The 20,521-nt window shown below is 36.8% G+C and overlaps 1 protein-coding gene across 3 annotated transcripts; it reads right to left on the bottom strand.

Annotated features, from left to right (window-relative positions):
- Positions 1-368: 368 nt before the first annotated feature.
- Positions 369-15,058, bottom strand: NUDT12 (nudix hydrolase 12). Of its 3 annotated transcripts, none has more exons than XM_031594504.2 (7): positions 14,362-15,058; positions 13,702-13,937; positions 10,814-11,409; positions 9,720-9,887; positions 8,288-8,401; positions 6,162-6,361; positions 369-4,846 (listed from the first exon to the last, which is right to left on the bottom strand). In XM_031594504.2, exons 2-7 carry the CDS (start codon positions 13,905-13,907, stop codon positions 4,736-4,738), a joined length of 1,395 nt encoding a protein of 464 aa, XP_031450364.2. In that variant the 5' UTR covers positions 13,908-13,937; positions 14,362-15,058; the 3' UTR covers positions 369-4,735. The 3 variants fall into 3 exon arrangements, with proteins under 3 accessions (XP_031450364.2, XP_031450366.2, XP_031450365.2); XM_031594506.2 differs by having other exon boundaries at positions 14,682-15,058; XM_031594505.2 differs by having other exon boundaries at positions 14,647-15,057.
- Positions 15,059-20,521: the final 5,463 nt, after the last annotated feature.

Here is a 20,521-nt window from a genome sequence, read left to right as displayed (position 1 = left end):
GATGAAGCCTATGATAGTTATACATTATCACAACTGATCTTTTGAACGTGTACTACCTTGTTGTTTTTAGATAGACTGCAATTACAAAATACAGATCATCATTATATGAGAAAAATAATTAATTGTAAATTCCATTAAGGGAAAAAAAGTATATATTTTGGCTTCTAGGATTCAAACTCCATTGTCTACAATAGAAAAATTTAGATACTGTATTTTCTCACTGTGCTGTTTGCAAGGTCACCTTGTCCAAAAGATGAATTTAAATTGCATAATTAGGAATAATTTAGCTGCAGAATGCAACAAACAAACAAACCACAAATGAAAACCCACTGAAAGTTTAATATTTCACAGGCTTGGTTTTAATTTTAGTAGTTTTTTTTTGACAAAATGTCTACATATTTCACCAAACTGCGAGTGAGTACTCCAGTTTTCCCTCCAATGGTTCTCCTAAAAGAGGTATAAGAAAGTACCAAAGGTAATTTAGTATGCAGGATGAGGAAATGCTAGAAAAAAAATGCTACCAAATCATATTTAAGTGCTGCAAACTGAGTTTGTAAGTGTTTCTACTCAGTGGTATATAGCATTCCTTCTTGATGAATATCCCTCTAGTATTACTGTAGCATTCATCACCCTCCACATCTGAATTTTTTTTTGCTCAAAACTAGACACACACACACACACAAACAACAGCAAAAGTGAACATTCAGGTAGGCTTTCAGTTTTTGAAATTAAATATTACTGAACTTTAAGCTACTGTATGTTAAAATGACCCTTTTATTTAAGAAACTATCATTCTTATTTATTCACAAAATTAAACTATCTACTCAAGTATAATTGAAATTCTTTAAACTGCATCCACTGTGTAAAAACAATTTCAGAAATCTCATACTTTCTAACAACTATGATGAGTTTCAGCAAATAACTATCTACACAGAATACTATCTGAGAGGGGTGTTATTTAAAATAAAAAAGGTACTTATACTTACTGTCACTATGAGCCAGGATTCATTTTCCTCAGATGTTTGCTTGCTATTATGGACTCTCTGTGAACAGTTTGCTTTTCTAAGCTCATGAAGGATGTGCGGGCTGTCTTACCAAGGCTTAATAGGATAACAAGTTCAATATTTTTTTCCTTTGGACTTATCCACTTCTGTACTGTCAATCCCAGTTGGCAATGATATGCTATATATACCTACTTTTCCGATCACAGAGGCAAAAAAAGGACTGCTGGCTATTAAATATTTAACAACTAAAGCAAAAAACAAACAAACAAAAAACAAAACCCAAACAAATAGTAACTCAGCTCGTTAGGGCTTTACATTTCTCAGCTTTGTCTGAAAAGTCTTTAGTATGGGTAATTTTATTGACTAAATTAAAGATAAAAGAAGGACCAATGTTGTTTTTGCTCCACTTCTTTTTCTATTTCTGTCCCTTAAGCTCAGAATCTGATTAGTATATTTAATTCCGTGAAGCATCATGACCCGTCTACCTTTAATCAGCCTACTGACATCCAGCCCTTGTCCCTTCACATGTTGCAGAACTCAAGATAATCATTTACCTGTTTGGTAGCATTATGATACAAAATACAATGTACGCTGTTCATTCACAACACTGGAAAGATTTTTCATGTTTACACGCCCAATACTGAAAAAAAGATGAGCATACTTAGGGGGACTAACACAGGTTTATTAAAACTCTCACATTGCTATTTGAGCTTATAGCATTGCTAGTAGCATAAATTTTCTGTTTAGACTTCTCTGTTTTTTGTTTCTTTTTATTATAACTTTAAAAAGACAAATATTTACAAACTATATACTGAATGAAGTTAATTCTCATTAGTGCTCTAGCAAGTTGGAAGAGAGAACATTTTCAGATTTTCTTCCTAATGAATCTGCATGTTCTATGAGCACTCTTTTTTGCTTTGAGACCACAGCAGAAGCAAGAGAGAAGCAACTGAGGGATCATTATCACACATCACAAACAAATTACGTCTATTTTTAGTGGCTTAAGGGATTATATTTTCTTAATACACTGCTTTATCATAGTGACAAGCACAGCTACAGCCTGGATAAGGCAAACAATTCAGATGTTAAGAAGGTACTACCCTTATCCAGTGAGGAACGCTACACTTTGGTCCTTTCCTAAATTGTTCCAGTTGCTAATAACTACAGCATTTGGTTCTTCAATTAGATACTTTGTATGTAATCTGCAAATCATCATGCCTTCAGAATATTTCTATGCATAGGTGTTTCCAAAGTAAATCTCAAGCTTATTATTTACAAACAAGTCAAATCATGCTCAGAAATAGCACTTAAAATTAAGACATTGAAATGAACAAATTAGTTTTCTGAAAAAAATGATGTTTATCAACCTTTCTGTGAATGGTTCTTATGTTGAAGATAGAAAAGAAAAAAAAAGACCTCTGGTTTAGGAGGAAGCTTTTCACCCAGATTGTGGTGACACACTGAAACAGGTTGCCCAAGGAGGTTGTGGAAGGCCAGGCTGGATGTGGCTCTGGGCAGCCTGGTCTGGTGGTTGGCAACACTGCACATAGCAGGGGGGTTGAACTAGGGGATCATTGCGGTCCTTTTCAACCCAGGCCATTCTATGAGTCCTTGATTCAGCTTTCAAGCATGTATATATGTTAAAATTATAACTACCAGCTATAACAAGTAAGAGATTAAAATCTTATTCACAATCTCAGATAAAAACATCTTCTTTTCAAATCAATTTTTTTTCTGCTCTTTTCATTCCGTAAACGATCATTTTTAAAGTTATTTATGAACATTTTTAATAAGAGATTTTCTTATAGATTCTCAATGAATCTATAATGAATCTCAACTGAATCTCAACATTGGCTATGGGCACCTTCTTCTGAGTTCCAGTTACAAACTTATTGCTATAGCAACCCACCCATACATATAATTTCCTACATGAAAAGCTAATATTAGGATGGAACCTTTACATATATTTTTAGTTATCTTAGTGTGATAAATAGCTTATATAATCTATATTTGCTCTTTGCATTATTCTGTTTCTTCCACCTGCTCCTCATTCCCTTCTTGTTCATCTTTCTTAACATTTTTCTCCACTACTGTCTCATGCTCTCCACTCTTCTCTATCTGTATGAAGAAGCTGCAACTAGACTTCCTTCTGTTTGACACTGATTTTTCAAAAGATTAATTCCACTAACCATGTGCAGTCCTGTAAGTATTGATAGTCCATGAAAACTTCTCATATTACCTCTCCTCTGTAAAAGAGATCTTAAAGCAAAGCAGTGCATTGTTTCCTTCTCAATTTCACACAGCTCAAGTGATACCCTTATTTTCTTAATTTGTAGGTATGGGTGAAACAAGGAAGAGAATGAAGCAATGTATGATTCATCACCTGCTCTAACTGTCAGAAGAGTTTCTTCCTTAAAAGCTTGATGCCTACTGCCACAAAAAAATTATTGCTATAATAGTAATGTTGAATAGAAAGAAGTAAGTATTAGGATCTGTAGAACATTTTTAATGATTCTGGAATTAAAAGAATTTTGTAACAATTTTTACATTGATTAAAAAAATATTCATATTATTCTGAATAAACAAAGCACTATGCTAATTCTTATGAACCCCACTGCCTCCTGGCCATTTCTATTTCTTTTTATACTGCTGCATTGTTACAGAGTACTGATTCATAACATAATGACATTAACAACTGTATACTTTTATAACCTTCCATTTTCATTTCATATAAGCTTATATCTCTTCAATAACAATAAATTAAGGCACAAATCTGAACTACAGCATTAAAAACACTTAAGTAAATAATTAGTATATTGCCTTCTCAATCATACAGCTGGGGTTGATTATAATTCTATCAACTGTAAATTCTTAATAGCATTAACAACCTACTGCCCCAATTTCTATAGAACAGCTTTGTATATATTTTCACATCTTTTAAATAATCCACTTTTCTCCTCCATTACTCTGCAATTCCATTTCTATCAGAGAATGAAATAACTCACTGTCACTAAGTACATTATCTTATATAAAGACAGTTAGGATTTTTGGAAAGATTTTCCAATGCATTTTTCATAAATAGAGTGCTGTGTTAGAAATTTAAATTCAAGTTCACACAACTGATTAAATGCTGGCCAAATCAGACTGGGGGATCTGCAGGAATAAATGTGCTGCTTAGAATGTTCTTCATGTAAGAGACAAAAGGTACTGCATATTTACTACTTAATGATGCTATTAGCTCAAAAATAACTTACTGACAGAAGTTTCAACTCTGAAACACTGGTGTTTTCCTTGCCATGTAGAATTTTAAAAATGGAGATAGGACAAAATGAGAATACTAATGAGAAAACCGGAGGATATAAATGCAGAGTTCAGACTAAAGGAAAGGTTAGGCCTTCCTGTAATGTAATAACTCCTTCCATGGAGGGATAGAAAAACTCAAATCAACATCAAGAGCCTAATAATGACAGACATAGTAATTTGATCAAAAATCACAAACACATAAAAGTAGCTGGGCACAATAAAATATTCATTTTGTCTATACGTTGTCTGCTTCCTTGGGATATTCACTGAGTTTCCCTCAGTTTTCACTCAGATCTGAAAAATCTGTAAAGATTTGCAACCTCAGAAACCTAAAGACTCAAAAATTTACAAGGCTGCAGAAAAAATAGATAAGCAGTTCTTTTAAATTCATTCCTAATTTTAGAATTCATTAAAAGAAAGAATTTAATTCAAAGATTAGCATTCATTCCAATCCAATGTTTTATCAACTGGTGTGCAATAGCTTGACTCGGTGGTACAAAGAACGAACGCTGATTTCCTTTAATGAGAACATCCACGACCTGCAATAAAAATACATATTTTTTTCCTTAGAAGAAGTATTATAAGCCATACGGAATCTAATTCTAATGTTGAATTAACTTAGGGATAATGATGCAACAATTATCTTATCAGTCTATTGTTACTGTAGCCATTAAAGGGTTATTACCAGAGTCTCCAAGACAAATACAGAAAAATGCACCTGGAAGAGATGTTGGATTCTGACATTTTTGAGCACAAATGGGACCCAAGGAATACTTTCTTATTCATACAACTGTGGAGATAGACTGTTAATATAATATTTAAGATTTTCGTGAAGTCTCTGCATGGTGAAACCACCAGATGGTGCTATATACTGTTCATGAAATGTTCTTTTTCATTTTAACATATACTGTAGGAGAAAGTATGTTTTGTTCATTTTCTGAAGCAAGAGTGAGCAGCATGGGTGTATGCTTTTAGATTAGCACATTTCTGAAGTGCACTTATGCCCAATTCTAGACCAATCTGCATATGACTAGCTGCATTAGAACTGATATTCATTTAAAATAATGTTCTTAGCGTTGCCAGAAATACACTGAGATTGTAGGTGGCTAATTTTGCCTTCAAGTTCACTTGCAGAGTCACAACACTTGCAATTGCTAAGCAGTTGTATAGCATTATTAGAAGTTTGCTTTTAAGTAGTTTGTGGCAAAATTCACAAAGAGTATGCTGTATAAGCAGTCTTCACATTTTCTACTCATGAACTCTTTCTGCCAAAGTTTTTTTTTTTTTTTTTCCTTCCATGTTTCACTTGATCATAGCTTAAATAATCAGGAAATCTACATATAGGATTTTACATTTATGCAAAGAAAATTGCACTCAGATGTATCAGATTATTAAAAAAGTCCCTAATGAAAAAAAAGATTTAAAATAATGACTTCAAAGAAATTTTACCTAAATCTCACATCCAGCCCCACCAAACTTGGTAGCATTCTTGTTCGCAGTGATTCATGTGAAGAATACTATTTCTGCCAAAATGCAACATTTCTTCTTTATGAAGAAAACTAAGCTACAGTAACTCTAATTTGGACGTGTCCCAAAAGAAAAAGGTGAACAGCTAAGAGACAATAATGACATAAAGCGGACTTGCCTATGACCCAGTAATTACTGTGCTCCTTATGAGTACCTGCCTTTTACTGTTCATGTAATCTACAAATACAGTGTAATGCAACTACAGTATGATAAAATGGAGAGATTACTATCTCATTCAACTTGCTGAAAAAAGCAAGTATCTATGCTGCCAGAAGTGATACGACCACAGACTAATCAATACGAGAAGGAAATTAAATTGAACTTTACTTGTTCTCTAGTGAACCAGCGGGCATCCTCTATTTCATTCTTGTCAACTCTAATTTCTGTAGACACTGCAACAGCTAAGCAGCCAATCATTAGGGAGGAGGGCATTGGCCATGGCTGACAAGAGACATACTGAACATGGCCAACTTTGACTCCAGTTTCCTCTTCTACTTCTCTTCGAACAGCATCTTCTATTGTTTCTCCTGATCAAAAAGGGCAAAGAACAAAGAGCTGATGAAAATACTCCAAGCAAGGATTGCATCCTGTGCTTTGAAATGACTCAAAGGATTTTAAACTGCAATAGACAATTACACATAGACATCTAGTTCATAGATCAGGGTATAGATCTTAAGCTCAGGGCACTGAAGACTAATAAGGCTACCCACCACAGCAAAATGGAACTCTGAAAATGAAAAATTGTAATTTTTCCATTGTAACAACTATTTCCTGAATTGACAATTTATCATACATGCAACCTACCATTACCAGACACTTTAAAAATTCGATAGGAAATACACTGTTCCTTAAATGAATTTTGAAATGCAGATCTGTTCACTTAAAAATATCATTCTGTTAATTTTTTAAGTTTTCAGTAAGAATGTAACAACAAAATCGTAACCTGTTGTTACTTATACAGAATTCTGTACTGTATTATTCACTTTCTCTGACTCATTCTTCATTATCTTGATACATGTAGACAACTCTCCAAACTTAAAATGCAGTGAAAAAAAACATTATGTTCACATTCACGGAAGATTTACAAGGCAAAGGTTCTTTACTGAGACAATGATGAGGCAACAGAACAGACTCCCCAAGAAAACAGTCACAGCACCAAGCATGCCAGAGTTCAAGAAGTGCTTGATAGCACCCCCAGAGACATGGCTTCATTTCTGATTGGTCCTGTGCAGGGACAGCAGCTGGACTCGGTGATTCTTGCAGGTACCTTCTGACATGAGATATTCTATGACTTTTGGATGCGTATGTGGAGTGGAAGTGGTCATAAGCTTACATATACGCATACATAAGCATGTATGTGCTTTGCAGTAATCACTGATTACAGATTCACTGCACTGGAGAATCCACGCATCAGTAAGTGCTTTATTTGAAGATAAAGAAACTTTTTAGATAGTTCAAACCAGTTCTGCAAGAACCAGATTTCTTTACTACAGATCACAATATACACTGATGTTCCTACACGTTCTGCTTTGTCACATAAGATAACTAACCACTAATAATGCAATCTTTTTAGTCTTTTAAGTCTTCTCATCCAATTACAGAATTAAATTCTGGATAAATTTCAAGATCTGTGGTTATCTTCATTTTCTTTACTGAGCAACAAACCAAGTATTATTTCAAATAGCAAGTGAATTCCTAAAAGTTCTAGAGGAATTAAGTTAAACTGATCAGAACCTGGTAAGATCAGTGATCTTAAATTTCAGTATATACATTTGGATCAGTATCAGAAAGTGCTGATTTGGGAGAATTAAGAAAGTAGTAAAGAAATAAACCACCTAGCTTTTTTTCAAATGACATAAGCTTATTCATGCTCTTGCCATATTTCACTTGCATGCAGTTACTGAATATACTTCAGCTTATAGTTATTTACTGTACATTACACTATAGCTGGTGATTAAGATGTATTCACAGTATAAGAATATTTTATAAATTATTTTTCAACAACCAATAATTTTAACTAATTCTAAATATTACTGCTGAACATAGCTAGCAAAATCTCTTTGCTTTTCCTTGAATATTATAAGATCTCTGCTTATCTTCCATATAATCAATCACTTAAGCATAAAGTGGAACTCCTATTTCTCCAATATTAAAACCCCTTTGTAAAAATCACCAAATCACCCTTACATGTATTTTAAAATGTTTTTTGTCACTTGATACATGATTTAGAAGTGTAAGATGAGAGAATGATTAGAAACCTTTATTTACTCAGTTTTTTTTTTTTTTTTTTAAAGCAGCTGTTGCAGAACACACTACAGGTATGTTTATTAGTACAACTTAACTAGCAGTAAACAAGAACATTTATTTGAATAACACAGAACAAATTTCTGAATTATTTACAATATATAAAACCGGTATGTGGGAAAGCCATCTAATAAGGGAAAATCACTCACCAGGTTCTACAAATCCAGCAAGACAGGTAAACATTCCAGGAGGAAACCTCTTTTGTCTACCTAGAAGGCAGTGATTCCCATCTGGGTGAATGACTTGCATTATCACAACAGGATCTGTAATGGACATTAAAGGAATATATTTCAAATTTTGGAAGACTTAAAAGCAGCAAGAAAATTCAGCCTATATTGAAGTATATACACAAATGTGTATACAAACCAGAAAACTTTAAGTGCCTGAAATCAAAATGGTGTAAATGCCCAGAGCAAGCAGTTATTTTATTTTGCTTTGATTGGTTGTTTTTGTTTGGCAACACAAGTACTTTGTGTAAGCACTTTACTAGCCAAGGGTATGGCACAAATTACCTGCAACCCCAGCATATGATCTGTTAAGAGTCCAGAGGTACTAACTTAGGTACACATCCAACACACAGAAACAATTTCAATAACAAATACAATTTACTATCACCTCCTCTAAAATCACAGGCCTGTAGGGTGTAGGTTCCACTTAAATACACTACGCAGAGCCAGGTACTCTGAATGCAATACTGACTAACCTTTCCACTTTCACTTGTTTACTATCAATTCCTTATCTGATGTTGCATCTTTTCACTCCTGATAGTTTCATGCACCTTTTTCTTTTTTGCTAAATATTTTCTATTGATATCATTATTTTTGTCATATGTTTCTGCATAATGGTAATCAACCTTCTGCCCTTTTTATTCTCAAATATTCTAATGTTTTGTTTTAAAATGTTTCTGCCTCAGCATTAACATTTTCCTCTTGCTAATGTTTTTCAGGCCTTCTCTTTTTTTATTGTCCAAAATGCCAGTATTTTCTCTGTATAAAAAGGTTTACTTCAGTATTTATCACAATCAGTGATCTCAAAGTCTACTGTCCTACTTGAAGGTATCTGCCACATGGCACAAAGAGAAACATGCAGTACTGTTGTCTGTAAACACTTTTTTCAGAGAAAGGCATAAGTACATAACACTCATTTGGCAGTCTTTTCTATATTCTCTCATTCCTTCTTTAAGTCTGTTGTACTAGAACTACAAATGCAAAAGGGAAGGGAAGGGAAGGGAAGGTGATACCATATCATGCAGGAAAAAAAGGGTCATTTTCATTCCTTGTTATCTTTGCATCAATACCATAGCAATTATAATAATCTCCTTTGCAACATGTAAACAAAACGAGCTGTAGAATAAGCTTATTTTCTGAATAAAAATAAACCTGGCAGTTTGCAACTGACAATCAAAAGTCAAAGCAGAACTGTCACCAAGAGAAAAATGTAAAATTAAATCCTCTGGACAATCTGGGAAGAGACAAACATGTAAGAACTGAACAGAGATTGAAATAATTAAAAAAAACCCACAACACCTCAGTAACATGCACTTTGTAACATTTGAACAAGCTTATCTTATAATATCCTCACCAACTCTCGGATATGATGTGTTATGAACACCTTGGAGACTGGGACAATCTTCTTTTACACAAGTTTTCTTGTAGCCACCTTCTTCAATCTTGGTTGTGCTCCCACAAGTTGGGCAGAAACGGTAGCGGCTGTGCCATGCTAGAATAGATCTAGCCTGGGCTACTACTCCTTTTAAAAAATAGATTAAGAATGCATAAAATCACATACTAATTCATTTAAGCTCTTCAAATTAGAGAAAAAAAAAGAGAAGTATTAAAGTCTAATATAAAAATCAAAGTAGACTATGGCTTAAACTGTCATCAACTGCATCAGAAGCCGCATGATACAAGTTTTTTACATATTTTTATTTGCAGCACAGCATATGCAATACAATGCACTATGATGTAGATACAGATCAATTTATTTAAGATATTCGTCCAGATCAATGTAACCTCTTCTTCACTGAAATTTCTTTGCCTGCATGAAATGTCAGAATTGCATACCACACTTTATCTAAGGTGAGAAAGGCATTTACTGCAGGTATCTTGACATAAAAAGGTACTGACTGTCTCATTTAAATTTGAGGTGCAAGTTGAGTTTGCCCTTTATCCTTCTCTAAAACTGACATTATTGCAACAGAGCTGTTGCAACATGTCTGTGGCATTCATTCCAACTGGGATCCCAACCTTGCAACACTTGCTCTCAGTTTTCTTTCCTCTGGTAAATATTCAACACACTGTTACAAGGGACTTGTACAGTTTCTTGTAATGAAAATGAGTAACAATGGATTTTTTTTTTTTTTCCTTCTTCTTTTTACAACATTAATGCACATGCATTAATATTAAAACAGTGTTATTTGTAAAACCATGATAATTAATGCACTTAACAGTTTACTACTCACAGTTGCAGATATTAGCATTTTGCAACTGCACATTTTTACACATAGCATTCTTCACAAAACCACTAACACGACTGTGAAAATTTTATTTTTTCTATTGTCATTGAAAATACCTGATTACTTTGCAGCAGTTTGTCCTTCCAGCATATCTCAGCAAATACCAAAGCATATCTTTCTGACTACCTATTTGATTACTGTTGCATTTTATGCATCTTACCAGCTTCATTTTCAGGCAGCTGCAGCAGTGTTGGCATCGGTGGATGAAGAAAATAACAGTCCTCATACTTCTGTTTAAATCTCTCTGCAGAAGTAGGATTTATGCTAAGAGCAAACCAAGCAACAAGTCCATCATCATCACCTTCTTGTAGAGCCTCCCCATTGTGAGCAGTGAAAAGATTTGTGTGCAACTGCAGATCAACTCCAAGAAAAATCAAGGTGACTTCTTCAGTCTGGCTCATGCACTGTTCCACATCCTTGTAGTGCAGTCTGCAAAGCCTGACTTCTGGCTGCTGCAACTTCTCTGTTCCCCCACTCAGAGTAACCAATGGATTTAGGTCTGAGAAGAGTATGTATACTGTAGCAGGATGGCTTTGTTTTTTGCTTAGCCACTTGGAATCTATTCTTTTATCACTTCTTCGGTCCAGAAGTGTCGTGCCAAAATAATTTGAATATCCTTTCACTTCAGTTGACAGAAAACCAGGCTTCTGACCTCCTTTTGCATTAGCCAACAAATTAGCAATGTGCTTGTACCCCCAAAATTTAGCAATGTCCAGAGCTGTCTGCCTTGATTTATTAATGATGGACCTGTCACACCTACAGAAACAGAAAAGAACAACAGTTAACAGAGTGAACATTTTCAGGAAGAGTTCCAATGTTGTACTATTGTTACAGCACAAAGATCTGATACTATTGAGCTGCATCAAGTTTTCAAAACTCAGAATCGAGGGCATTCTTCAGGCTATATACTGATGGTATTAAAAAATGATCGTAGTTTTTATTTTGCTATGGTCAAATCCCTCATTTATGGCGCATTCTTGACATCACTTAGCAGGTTCATGTAGTACTACAAGAGTAACCAATTAATTAAAATCCCAAACACTGCAACATGCTGTTCTGTCCTGACAAAAGAAACAACAAAAAAAAAAAACCCATTCACTCAAGATTCTTTACAGGGGAAGTTTTGAAAGGCAAGAAAGAGCACTCTTCTGGCTTACGAGCAACACAAAATTAAGTAGTTTAGCTAGCACTTCTTTCCAGAAGCTACCAAAAGAGTCATCAAAACACATCAAAACAAGAGTAATATAAAGGCTCTTGGTGCTAAAGGAACTGATATCGCTCATTTATCCTCAATTTTTTTTTTCTTCGTAGGTTAAGATCTTACTTAATTTTCTACTTATTTTCTTATCACTCAGACACTGAATTTCATTCCGATTTTGTCTTCCACTTTCTGCCTGCTCAGGTCCATGCACATTGTGATGAAACTGCTATTCAATATCTTCTGCAGTGGCCCAAACTTTTCAGATCGCCAAGGTCTTTCTTCCAGTCTATAAATGTCTCTTATAGCTTTTCTCAAGCATGGATGAATTGAAAAAAATCATTCAGGCTTAGTTTGCAGAATGTTATACTAACATTACCTTGCTAGTTGTACTTGACATTCATGTTTACACATCCAGCAATTGCGTTTTTCCACATGACTAGTATGACTAAACATTACTGATACGAAACCAATGAGGCTGTAGTAACACATCAGTAAATACGGCCTAAGAGAACGGCCATGAAAAGGGCATTTACAAGTGGAAAATTCCTTCTTTCTTTCTTTCTTTTTTTTTTTTTTTAATAGTAAGCAGAACTTCTATCATACTGGCAACTTCTCCAAAATCTCAGAGAGCTCTTCAAAAACACAGAGGATTTTAATCTACAATATGTGGCACAGCAAGGCTGCTTTACTTGCTAGAATACACAAATTATGGTACAAAAGAGCATTCATTTGAGACTCCATGGTGAGCCCCAGCAGAAGAAGGTACAGTACCTTAGTAGGTCTTAAAAATAAGTGTGAGAAGATCTGGGAGGCTGTAGAACAGCATGCTTGATAATTACTTATAACCACAGAATGAACTAGTCTAGTTTGGCAGTGTAATTAGGGATACAGAAAGGAACTAATTGGTCTTCATAGAATCACTGAGACATTGGGTTGGAAAGGACCTTAAAGATCAAATAATTCCAAGCCTTCCTGTCTTGGGCAGAGATAACTCCCAGTAGATCAGGCTGCTCAGGGCCCCATACAGCTTGGTCTTAAATGCCTCCAAGGACTGTGCCACCATAGAGGTCAGCTGAGCTCTTGCTCCCATTTTGGAATGTTACTCAATAGAAACATGTCAATCCCAGTTTTATACTGGCTTTAGAAGAACCCTGAGGTTTCAAGACCTCTGAAGCATTTTCTGCTTTACCCAGTGTCTTCCAACACCAGAACTACAGGATTTGATTTGATTTGAGGATAGCTAACAAAAATTAAAATAAGTCCCTGACAAGCAAAAAACATGTCTGGTTTCATATTGACCAAAAGGGGGAGGCAGGGAAGGGGGGGGGAACAGCCTAAAAAGAAAGAAGTGTCTGAAAAATAATAAATGAATGAATGAAATTCAGCAATCACTGACTTTGGTAAAGACAAGTCTGTCATGTCCAAGATAATGGTTAATATGCTTGCAAATATTCTGCAATATCACTGGTTCAAGTGTATTACAATTAAACCTGAGACAAAACGTCTAAGTGGAATACTTAAACTTATCAAATTTATACTCAGAATAGTACTTGTAATGGGATTGTATCACTGTACTTTATTGTACTGTATTGGTTTTTGGGAGGAGTGACCCTGTCTTTGAAGATCAAAGCAATAAGTTTAGAAATCCCCACACAGTTAAAACTGCTGTTAGCAAGTATGGAAATCACGATGCAGTAGCACAATCCAGTTATAAACTGACACAATTTTCTGAGTTTTAAGCCTGAAAATTCTTCTGCCATCTACCAAGTAAACGTACTTATCTGATGCCGCATTTAAACGGGAAGAAAGGGATTTAGCTCCTCAGTGGGACCTACTGAACAGCTTACCCTCCTTCGAGAAGAATCCGCACAACATCAAAGTGTCCGTTTCTCGCAGCGTACATCAGGGCTGTCCAGCCATTACCTGCAGTCGCATTGAGCAGTGATGGGGAACGGCTGAGCAACGCTTTCAGCCTGGCTGCGTCTCCCACCGCAGCAAAATTATGCAGCTGGGAAACCATTTCCTGATGGAAGTTCTGTTCAAAGTTGGCCATTGTCTCAACTGAGTTAGAAAGCAAGAACACCTACAAATACACTTACTGTTAGCAAAATATTTTGAGTAAATGAAGCAAATTGTTAACGCTACACAGATAACCCTAAATCCTGTCACTGAATTATGGTAACGGTCCGATTTGTGTAATTAGGGCATATCAAGGTTGCCCTTGAGCAAATTTTTTGTGTATCTGCAAACATGGTACAATTTTACCTAAACAAATCAAAGTTACTTTCAAGGAGGCTTGAGAAGAACTTTGCTGCAAAAATAAAACTTCTTTGAATATGAATACTCCCATTTCCGAGCAACCAAACCGCAAATCTAGACTTCTGAAAAACACCAAACCTAACAAACAAATCCCAGGTGCCCGGGGAACAACGGAAGATACACATAAGATGGATCTCTTTCCAGAAGACCAGACAGCCCTTCTCTGGGGCGACCTTTCCTAAGCACACCTCTGCTGCGCAGCGTCGTCCATTCAGCTGCACCTACGGCCCCACAGCCGCTGGGCGTCCCACACGGTCAGCCCGCCCACTCCCGGCTCCGCGCACGCGCATCCCGCCCCGCGCTTAGGGCTGCGGACGCGCCCGTCCCGCTCGCTGCAGCGTCACCAGGGCGCTTCGGAAGCCGGCAGGGTGGCAGCAATTGCGACCCTAAAGATAGTGCCGGCGTCGGCTGCGGACCAGCCGCACGCGGGGGAGGGTCGTGCTTGAGCCGCTGCTTATCTCCCGGGCCCGCACCCGCTGCAGCGCCGAGCCGCCTGGCGCCCCGTTACCGTCAGTCGGGCTCCGTGCGCACTTCCGCCGTGGAAGGGGCGCGTCCTATAGGCCGCCCCGCCCCGCCACCCCGGGGTCGGAAGGGCGCCCAGGAGGGAGGTGGCTGGCGCGGAGTGCTGCTGGCAGTAATTCCCGCAGCCCCGGCAGTTCTGTCTGGTTACTCTTTGCCAGACACGTAATTTAGCTATCAAAAGCAGACCTTATCTATCTATCCATCTATTTATTTAATTTCTCAGGCTGTCTTTTGTGAGGTAATAAACTACGTTAACGGTAGAGTGTGCAGTAATTGCAAGAGATGTGGAACAAACGAGGTACAGCAGGGGGACAGCAGTTGAAAAGGGAGCTGGAATGCTGACAGTCCCTCCCCCCCCCACCTCGCCCTGCCCTCGTTCGGTCCCAGCTGGAATAACTGCGTTCCTGGGGCTCAAAGCGTGAGAAGGACTGCAGCTGTTGGAGTGGGTCCAGAAGCAGCCCGGGAATTGGACTGCGCCTCTCCTCAGGAGGAAAGTTAAGGGAGCTGGGCTTCTTCAGCTTGAAGAAAGCTCCAGGGAGACCTCGTTGTGGCTTTCCAGAGGGGAGCTTATGAACAGGAAGAGAACTGACTTCATAGTCGTGTAGTGATAGGGTATAGTGATTTTTTTTTTTTTTCTCCTGAGTATGGCACTGGAACAGGTTGCCCAAGAAGGATGCCCTATGTGGATGCCCCATCCCTGGAGGCGTTTGAGGCCAGGCTGGATGTGGCTTTGGGCAGCCTGGTCTAGTGGTTGGTGATTCTGCATGTAGCAGGGGAGTTGAAACTAGATGATCATTGTGGACCTTTTCAATCCAGGCTATTCTATGATTCTGTGATGGTAAGACCAGGTTGCCCAGGGAGGCTGTGAATGCCCTGTCCGTGGAGATGTTCAAGATCAGGTTGGGTGGAGCCCTGGGCAGCTTTATTAGCAGGGTGGCAACGGCACAGGGTTGGAACTGGATGATCATTAAGGTTCCTTCCAACCTAAGCTGTTTTATGATAAAAGCCGGAAAATAGTTTCAAAAGTGTGTGCTGTTAATGTATGAAAAGCTTGGGGAAATTGTGACTACGCCAGTCCTAGGAAAATGCATGTATTTAACAAGCATTGCTTCCTAGCGGCATCAAAACATGAAAATTATTACTGAGTAAGAGGGAAGAGTGCATGCAGCCTATGATTAGTGAGAGAAAGGGCACTCAGAACTGCTGAACATGAGCTGACTGTAAGCATCTTTGTTGTTTAACATCTGCAAAAGGAAACATCTGGGGGAACAGAGACTTATGGTAAATACTTAAATACGTGTACAAAAACTCTGAAGAAAATTGGGTTTGGAAGCTCAAGAAGAATGCGCTTGTTCTTTTTCGTCACTTTTAACCCACGTGAATGAAGCAAAAATAGCACTGTACACTGCAAACTATATATCAGGGGCTGGGCCAGACTCACCAGCTGTTACACAAGCTGTTTTGTTGCTGACACACTGGTAATACTGATGGGAGTACTGCAGATTGTCTGCCTGTTGTGAGTGGTTACCAAACTTTGTACTTGGCTTAAAAAAATTGTGGATAAATGCTAGTCCAGCACCAGGTATTTTGAAGTCCTGATGCCAGTCATAAGCTTTCAGAGAATAAAAGAAAAAATATTTACTTAAATCTGTTTGTTCAAGGATATTTTGGTTTCTTTTTACATGCCTTTGGAATTATTGAGTCTGGTGGATTCATATTTTCAGGTTTCTTGAATAGATAAAAACTTTAAACCCATAAGGACCAGACTGCTTTTTCTTGTGGTGCTTTAAGGAAACATGAGATGTACTCTCAACAGTGCATATTTGTAGCACTGAGTGTAGAGAATGAGAGAAATTGTGACTGGGTTCTGTCAATCCCAGTAGTGGCACAACTGCTTGCTGTGTCTTATATAGTATTGCATAGAAAAAATACAGCTTGGCCTCAATTTTTAAAGCTCATAATAATTTAGGTTATTAATTTTTGCAGCATGTGCAGTTCTGTAATTAGTCACTGCTAAATGATCAGCTGAAAGTACTAAATTGTTTGGAGTTCACATATCTATTATATGTTTTTTATACTTGACAAGTGAGCTTGAAAGTCTGTGCTGTGTGTTGTTTTGTACCCTTGTAAAAACTATACTCAGCAGAGGGGCAGGTCTGTGAGATTATGTGCAGAAATGATGGCACAAAGCAGTGAATGCACATAAGGAATTGATAAGAGCTTTCTTCCAGATAGGAACAAATGAAAAGGTAAGGAATGTGATTTTAATTTTATTTAATCATGGAAACTGTCTAGCCATACCCAGTACGATGTGGGTCATGTACCCATAAATAATTGTTTCCACCTGGTGAAGAACTGCCACCAGCCCCTCAATAACTGAGTCCCAGAGGCATTCTTTCTTCCTGTGATGATTAATGACTGAAGAAGGAAATAGCTTTTCGCATTGTAATAGGCATTCAGAGGCACAAATTACTTCTTAGTAGTGTCTTAAATCTGCCATTTATGAAATTATAACAATGCAGACTTATATCGTGACCTGTGTAATAAAGTCACTGATCTCTTAGGTGGGCTAAAGCATTCTTTGTTCAGGCAACCAAAGCTTTTCTTGGAGCACAGCATAGAAATTTATTTATTTGAATGACTCGTCTTACCCTGTTCAAGGCTTAGAAATTTGCTTTGCTTGTTTGTACAAGGAAACAACTCAAGAATGAGAAAGTATCCTAAATCCAAGACAGAAGATGAGACAGGAGACTGAGACTGGGTATACTGGGATTGTGAAAGAAGTGTATTGCTCAAAGTTCTATGAGATGAAATATGTGCAGCCTCTTTAATGTTCACATTCAAGTTAATGCAATATATTTAAGTTGATTATGTATTATCTGTGTACACTCACATACTTACACGTGGAAATCTTACTGTAACACTGGTACAAGCTACGTAGTGAAGCAAATGCTATAGACAGAAAGATCAGATACCCTTCAAGGAGACTTCCATTATCTTCAGTACTACTTCTGGCAATCCTTTTATCTATGGCACAATACAGGTGCTATATGGTACAATATGAAACAGTTTCAGAGGACCGTTTGACTAAGCTGTTTTCATACTTCAGTTTTCAGTGAATTTATTAGGCTCTTTTTCTTTTTTTAGTATTCTTGTGTTTTTCAGAGATTTAAAAAAAAAAATGTGGTACAGTTATGTGTTGACAGAACTTTTTTTTCTACCTTAGAATTCTTTTTATGTATACTTGGATGTCTCTTTTAACATAAAGCAGCTAGATACATGAAAGATTCTTTCCTTTAGGCTCCTAAATAAAAATATATAGTCCATGTATTATATCTGTGAGGCAGATTTTTTTAGTGATATCTGAATGCTTCTGCTTCCACTTTTTCCTTCTCCGTTCAAGAATTTTCCTTTGGAAATTTTGACCATGGCAGCCATGCACATGTTAGATCCTACAAAAACTAGCTCTGCCTCCATGACAAATCACTTTGAAGGGGTTCTCCTGGGAATTTCATTAAAAGTTTCTTCCCCCAAAATTCTACAGACATTAAAGTCTTCTATCAGTTTTAATATCATTGAAAGCTTTCTCAGTTTGCAAAATGGGAAGCATGATTTTATTCTTGAACAATAAATTATTTAAACACAAGTTCTTGTTCCAAGAATCTTGTTCCTGTTCCTGAAATACACTGTAGTGCAGTTCTTCATATTCCACTTTGGAAGAAAAAGCTTGAAATAGGGCAAGGGTCGTGTTCTTCATAAAACATTTATGTAATGAGTTGCACAGGTTGCTTTTTGCTTCTTCCTCGTGCTGTTTTTCCTATGTTGATTAAGGTGGTTGTTGAGGGGTCAGAATACAATGCTGATGATAGCGCTACATAAAACCGCTAAACTGATTCTTGTTTCTCCAGCTGAGGCATGCAGATTAAACTATATGCCGTTCTTCCACACGTGTTCCATTTCCAGATTCCTCACTTCATGTGTTAAACAAGAATAGTGAGTTCATATGGATCTATATTTTGCTGTTTCATTTTAATTGTTTTAAATAACGTTTTAATTTTTTTTTTTTTTTTTTTTTTTTTTTTTTTTTTTTACATCTGGATATCAGATAGAAGATTTAATGTGCCCATTCATCAAGTTTTCATTTTATAAACATAAGTTTAATGAGAGATGCACATTGCTTTTAATGCTAATTAGAACTGTAAGTAGAATGGCCCTCTTTTCTCTGTCCATGATTGAAATCATATGGAAACAAATTGTGATTCTGATGTTCTTGAGCTGTAAATCCTCAGAGCCAAACGATGTCTTACCCAGTTCTCTGTGTACTGATATTTTTTTTACTGTGTTACTCTATTTCCTGGGAAATAGTTTTTCAGTATTAGATGTATGTAATATAGTCATTTAAAATTTGATTTGCTTATAATTTCTATATGGTTTACTCATCTGAAAATCCACAGTATTGTTTCTCACCAGAGCAACATCAAAGAAGTTCTATATGATGTACTAATATGGCCAGACTCCTCCTGGAGGCCCTCCAAAGGTGTATGTTATGCAGAACACATACTTTAGGGCCTGGTAGCTAAGAATTCAGTTTGTTTTGTGTACTATCTGCCTCCCAGCACCCACCGTATGTCTTTTTGAAATTTGTATGCTTTATACTTTGTATTTAATGTATCAGGGATTGTGCTGTGTTGTTCCTGTGCTGTTTGTGTGTACTAACCGATCTCTTGTAGGCAGTGGTGTTTTTGAATGATGAGGATTATTGCAGAAACTTGGGAATATGTGGTGAGAAGTAAAGAGTTTCATTTTTCTTGTTGATGGAAGGGTACAGTCTAGGTGTCTTAATATGCTGTCAGTATTACCCAACTCTCATGACTGTAAGTAGCTCAAGAGAAAGTTGGGGCATCTCTGAAGGTATGATTATAAAAGTAATGTAATGCCATTTGTTTTCAGCATCAGTGACTATTATAAAAATCTGAATGGGAATTTAAATTGACAAAAACATGCTAACACAGGAGTTTCTGTACGTTTTAGTTCTGCTAAGAGATTCAGTTATTCAGTTATCCAGTTATCATGCTGGATAAAATATTATGACTTCTAGTGATTATGTGGAACTTTGATTATGTGGAACTTTAATCACCGAGCTGAGTTTTCTAAAAGCAATTTAATGATTCTTTGGAAAAATATGTAGAAGTAACTGTCACTTTAAATTGTTGATTCTTTTGATAGTTTTAGCATCTAAGTAGAGCTAAGTTGACTGAGAGTGTCAAAGTGAAGCTAACTTTTGGTGTGATTCTTGAATTCTTGAGTTTTAGAAAAGAAAAGGTTTTTTGTATATTACACTATATATATATATATATATATATCATATACTTTTTTAAAAAAAAATATATATATATATATATATATATATATGCATCCTAGTATAGACTTTGACTTGACTGAGGTGTTGGGTCTTTATTAGTGGGGAGTGCTGTTGTAAAGGTGCATTTGTAAGGCTTCTGGAGTTTGAATGAGTTTGTCGTTGTGAGAATAGAGAATTGTGAGATGCTGTGTCACTAATTTTCCCTGATCGTGAAAGAAACTGTTGTGCCTCTGTATTGATAGTGACTATTGATAGTCTTCAAAATGTATGCTGATTACTGTAGACAACAAATAGGGAATAACATCTGAATGCCCTGATGCCTTCTTCATTTTGTGCTGCAGCCTCTGGGGGGAGGAGGAGGGGAGGGGGAAAGAAAGCCCATGCTGTAAAGAATGTAACAAAGTGTTACTGGGAGCACTGCAGTATTTGGACAAAATAGAATTGAAGCGTCTGCAAGAAGTGAG

Source organism: Phasianus colchicus, chromosome Z (assembly GCF_987193195.1).
Source record: "Phasianus colchicus chromosome Z, bPhaCol1.hap1.1, whole genome shotgun sequence".
Taxonomy (NCBI): domain Eukaryota; kingdom Metazoa; phylum Chordata; class Aves; order Galliformes; family Phasianidae; genus Phasianus; species Phasianus colchicus.
Note: the sequence above shows the minus strand (reverse complement) of the source record. Positions and strands in the feature narration are given on the sequence as shown.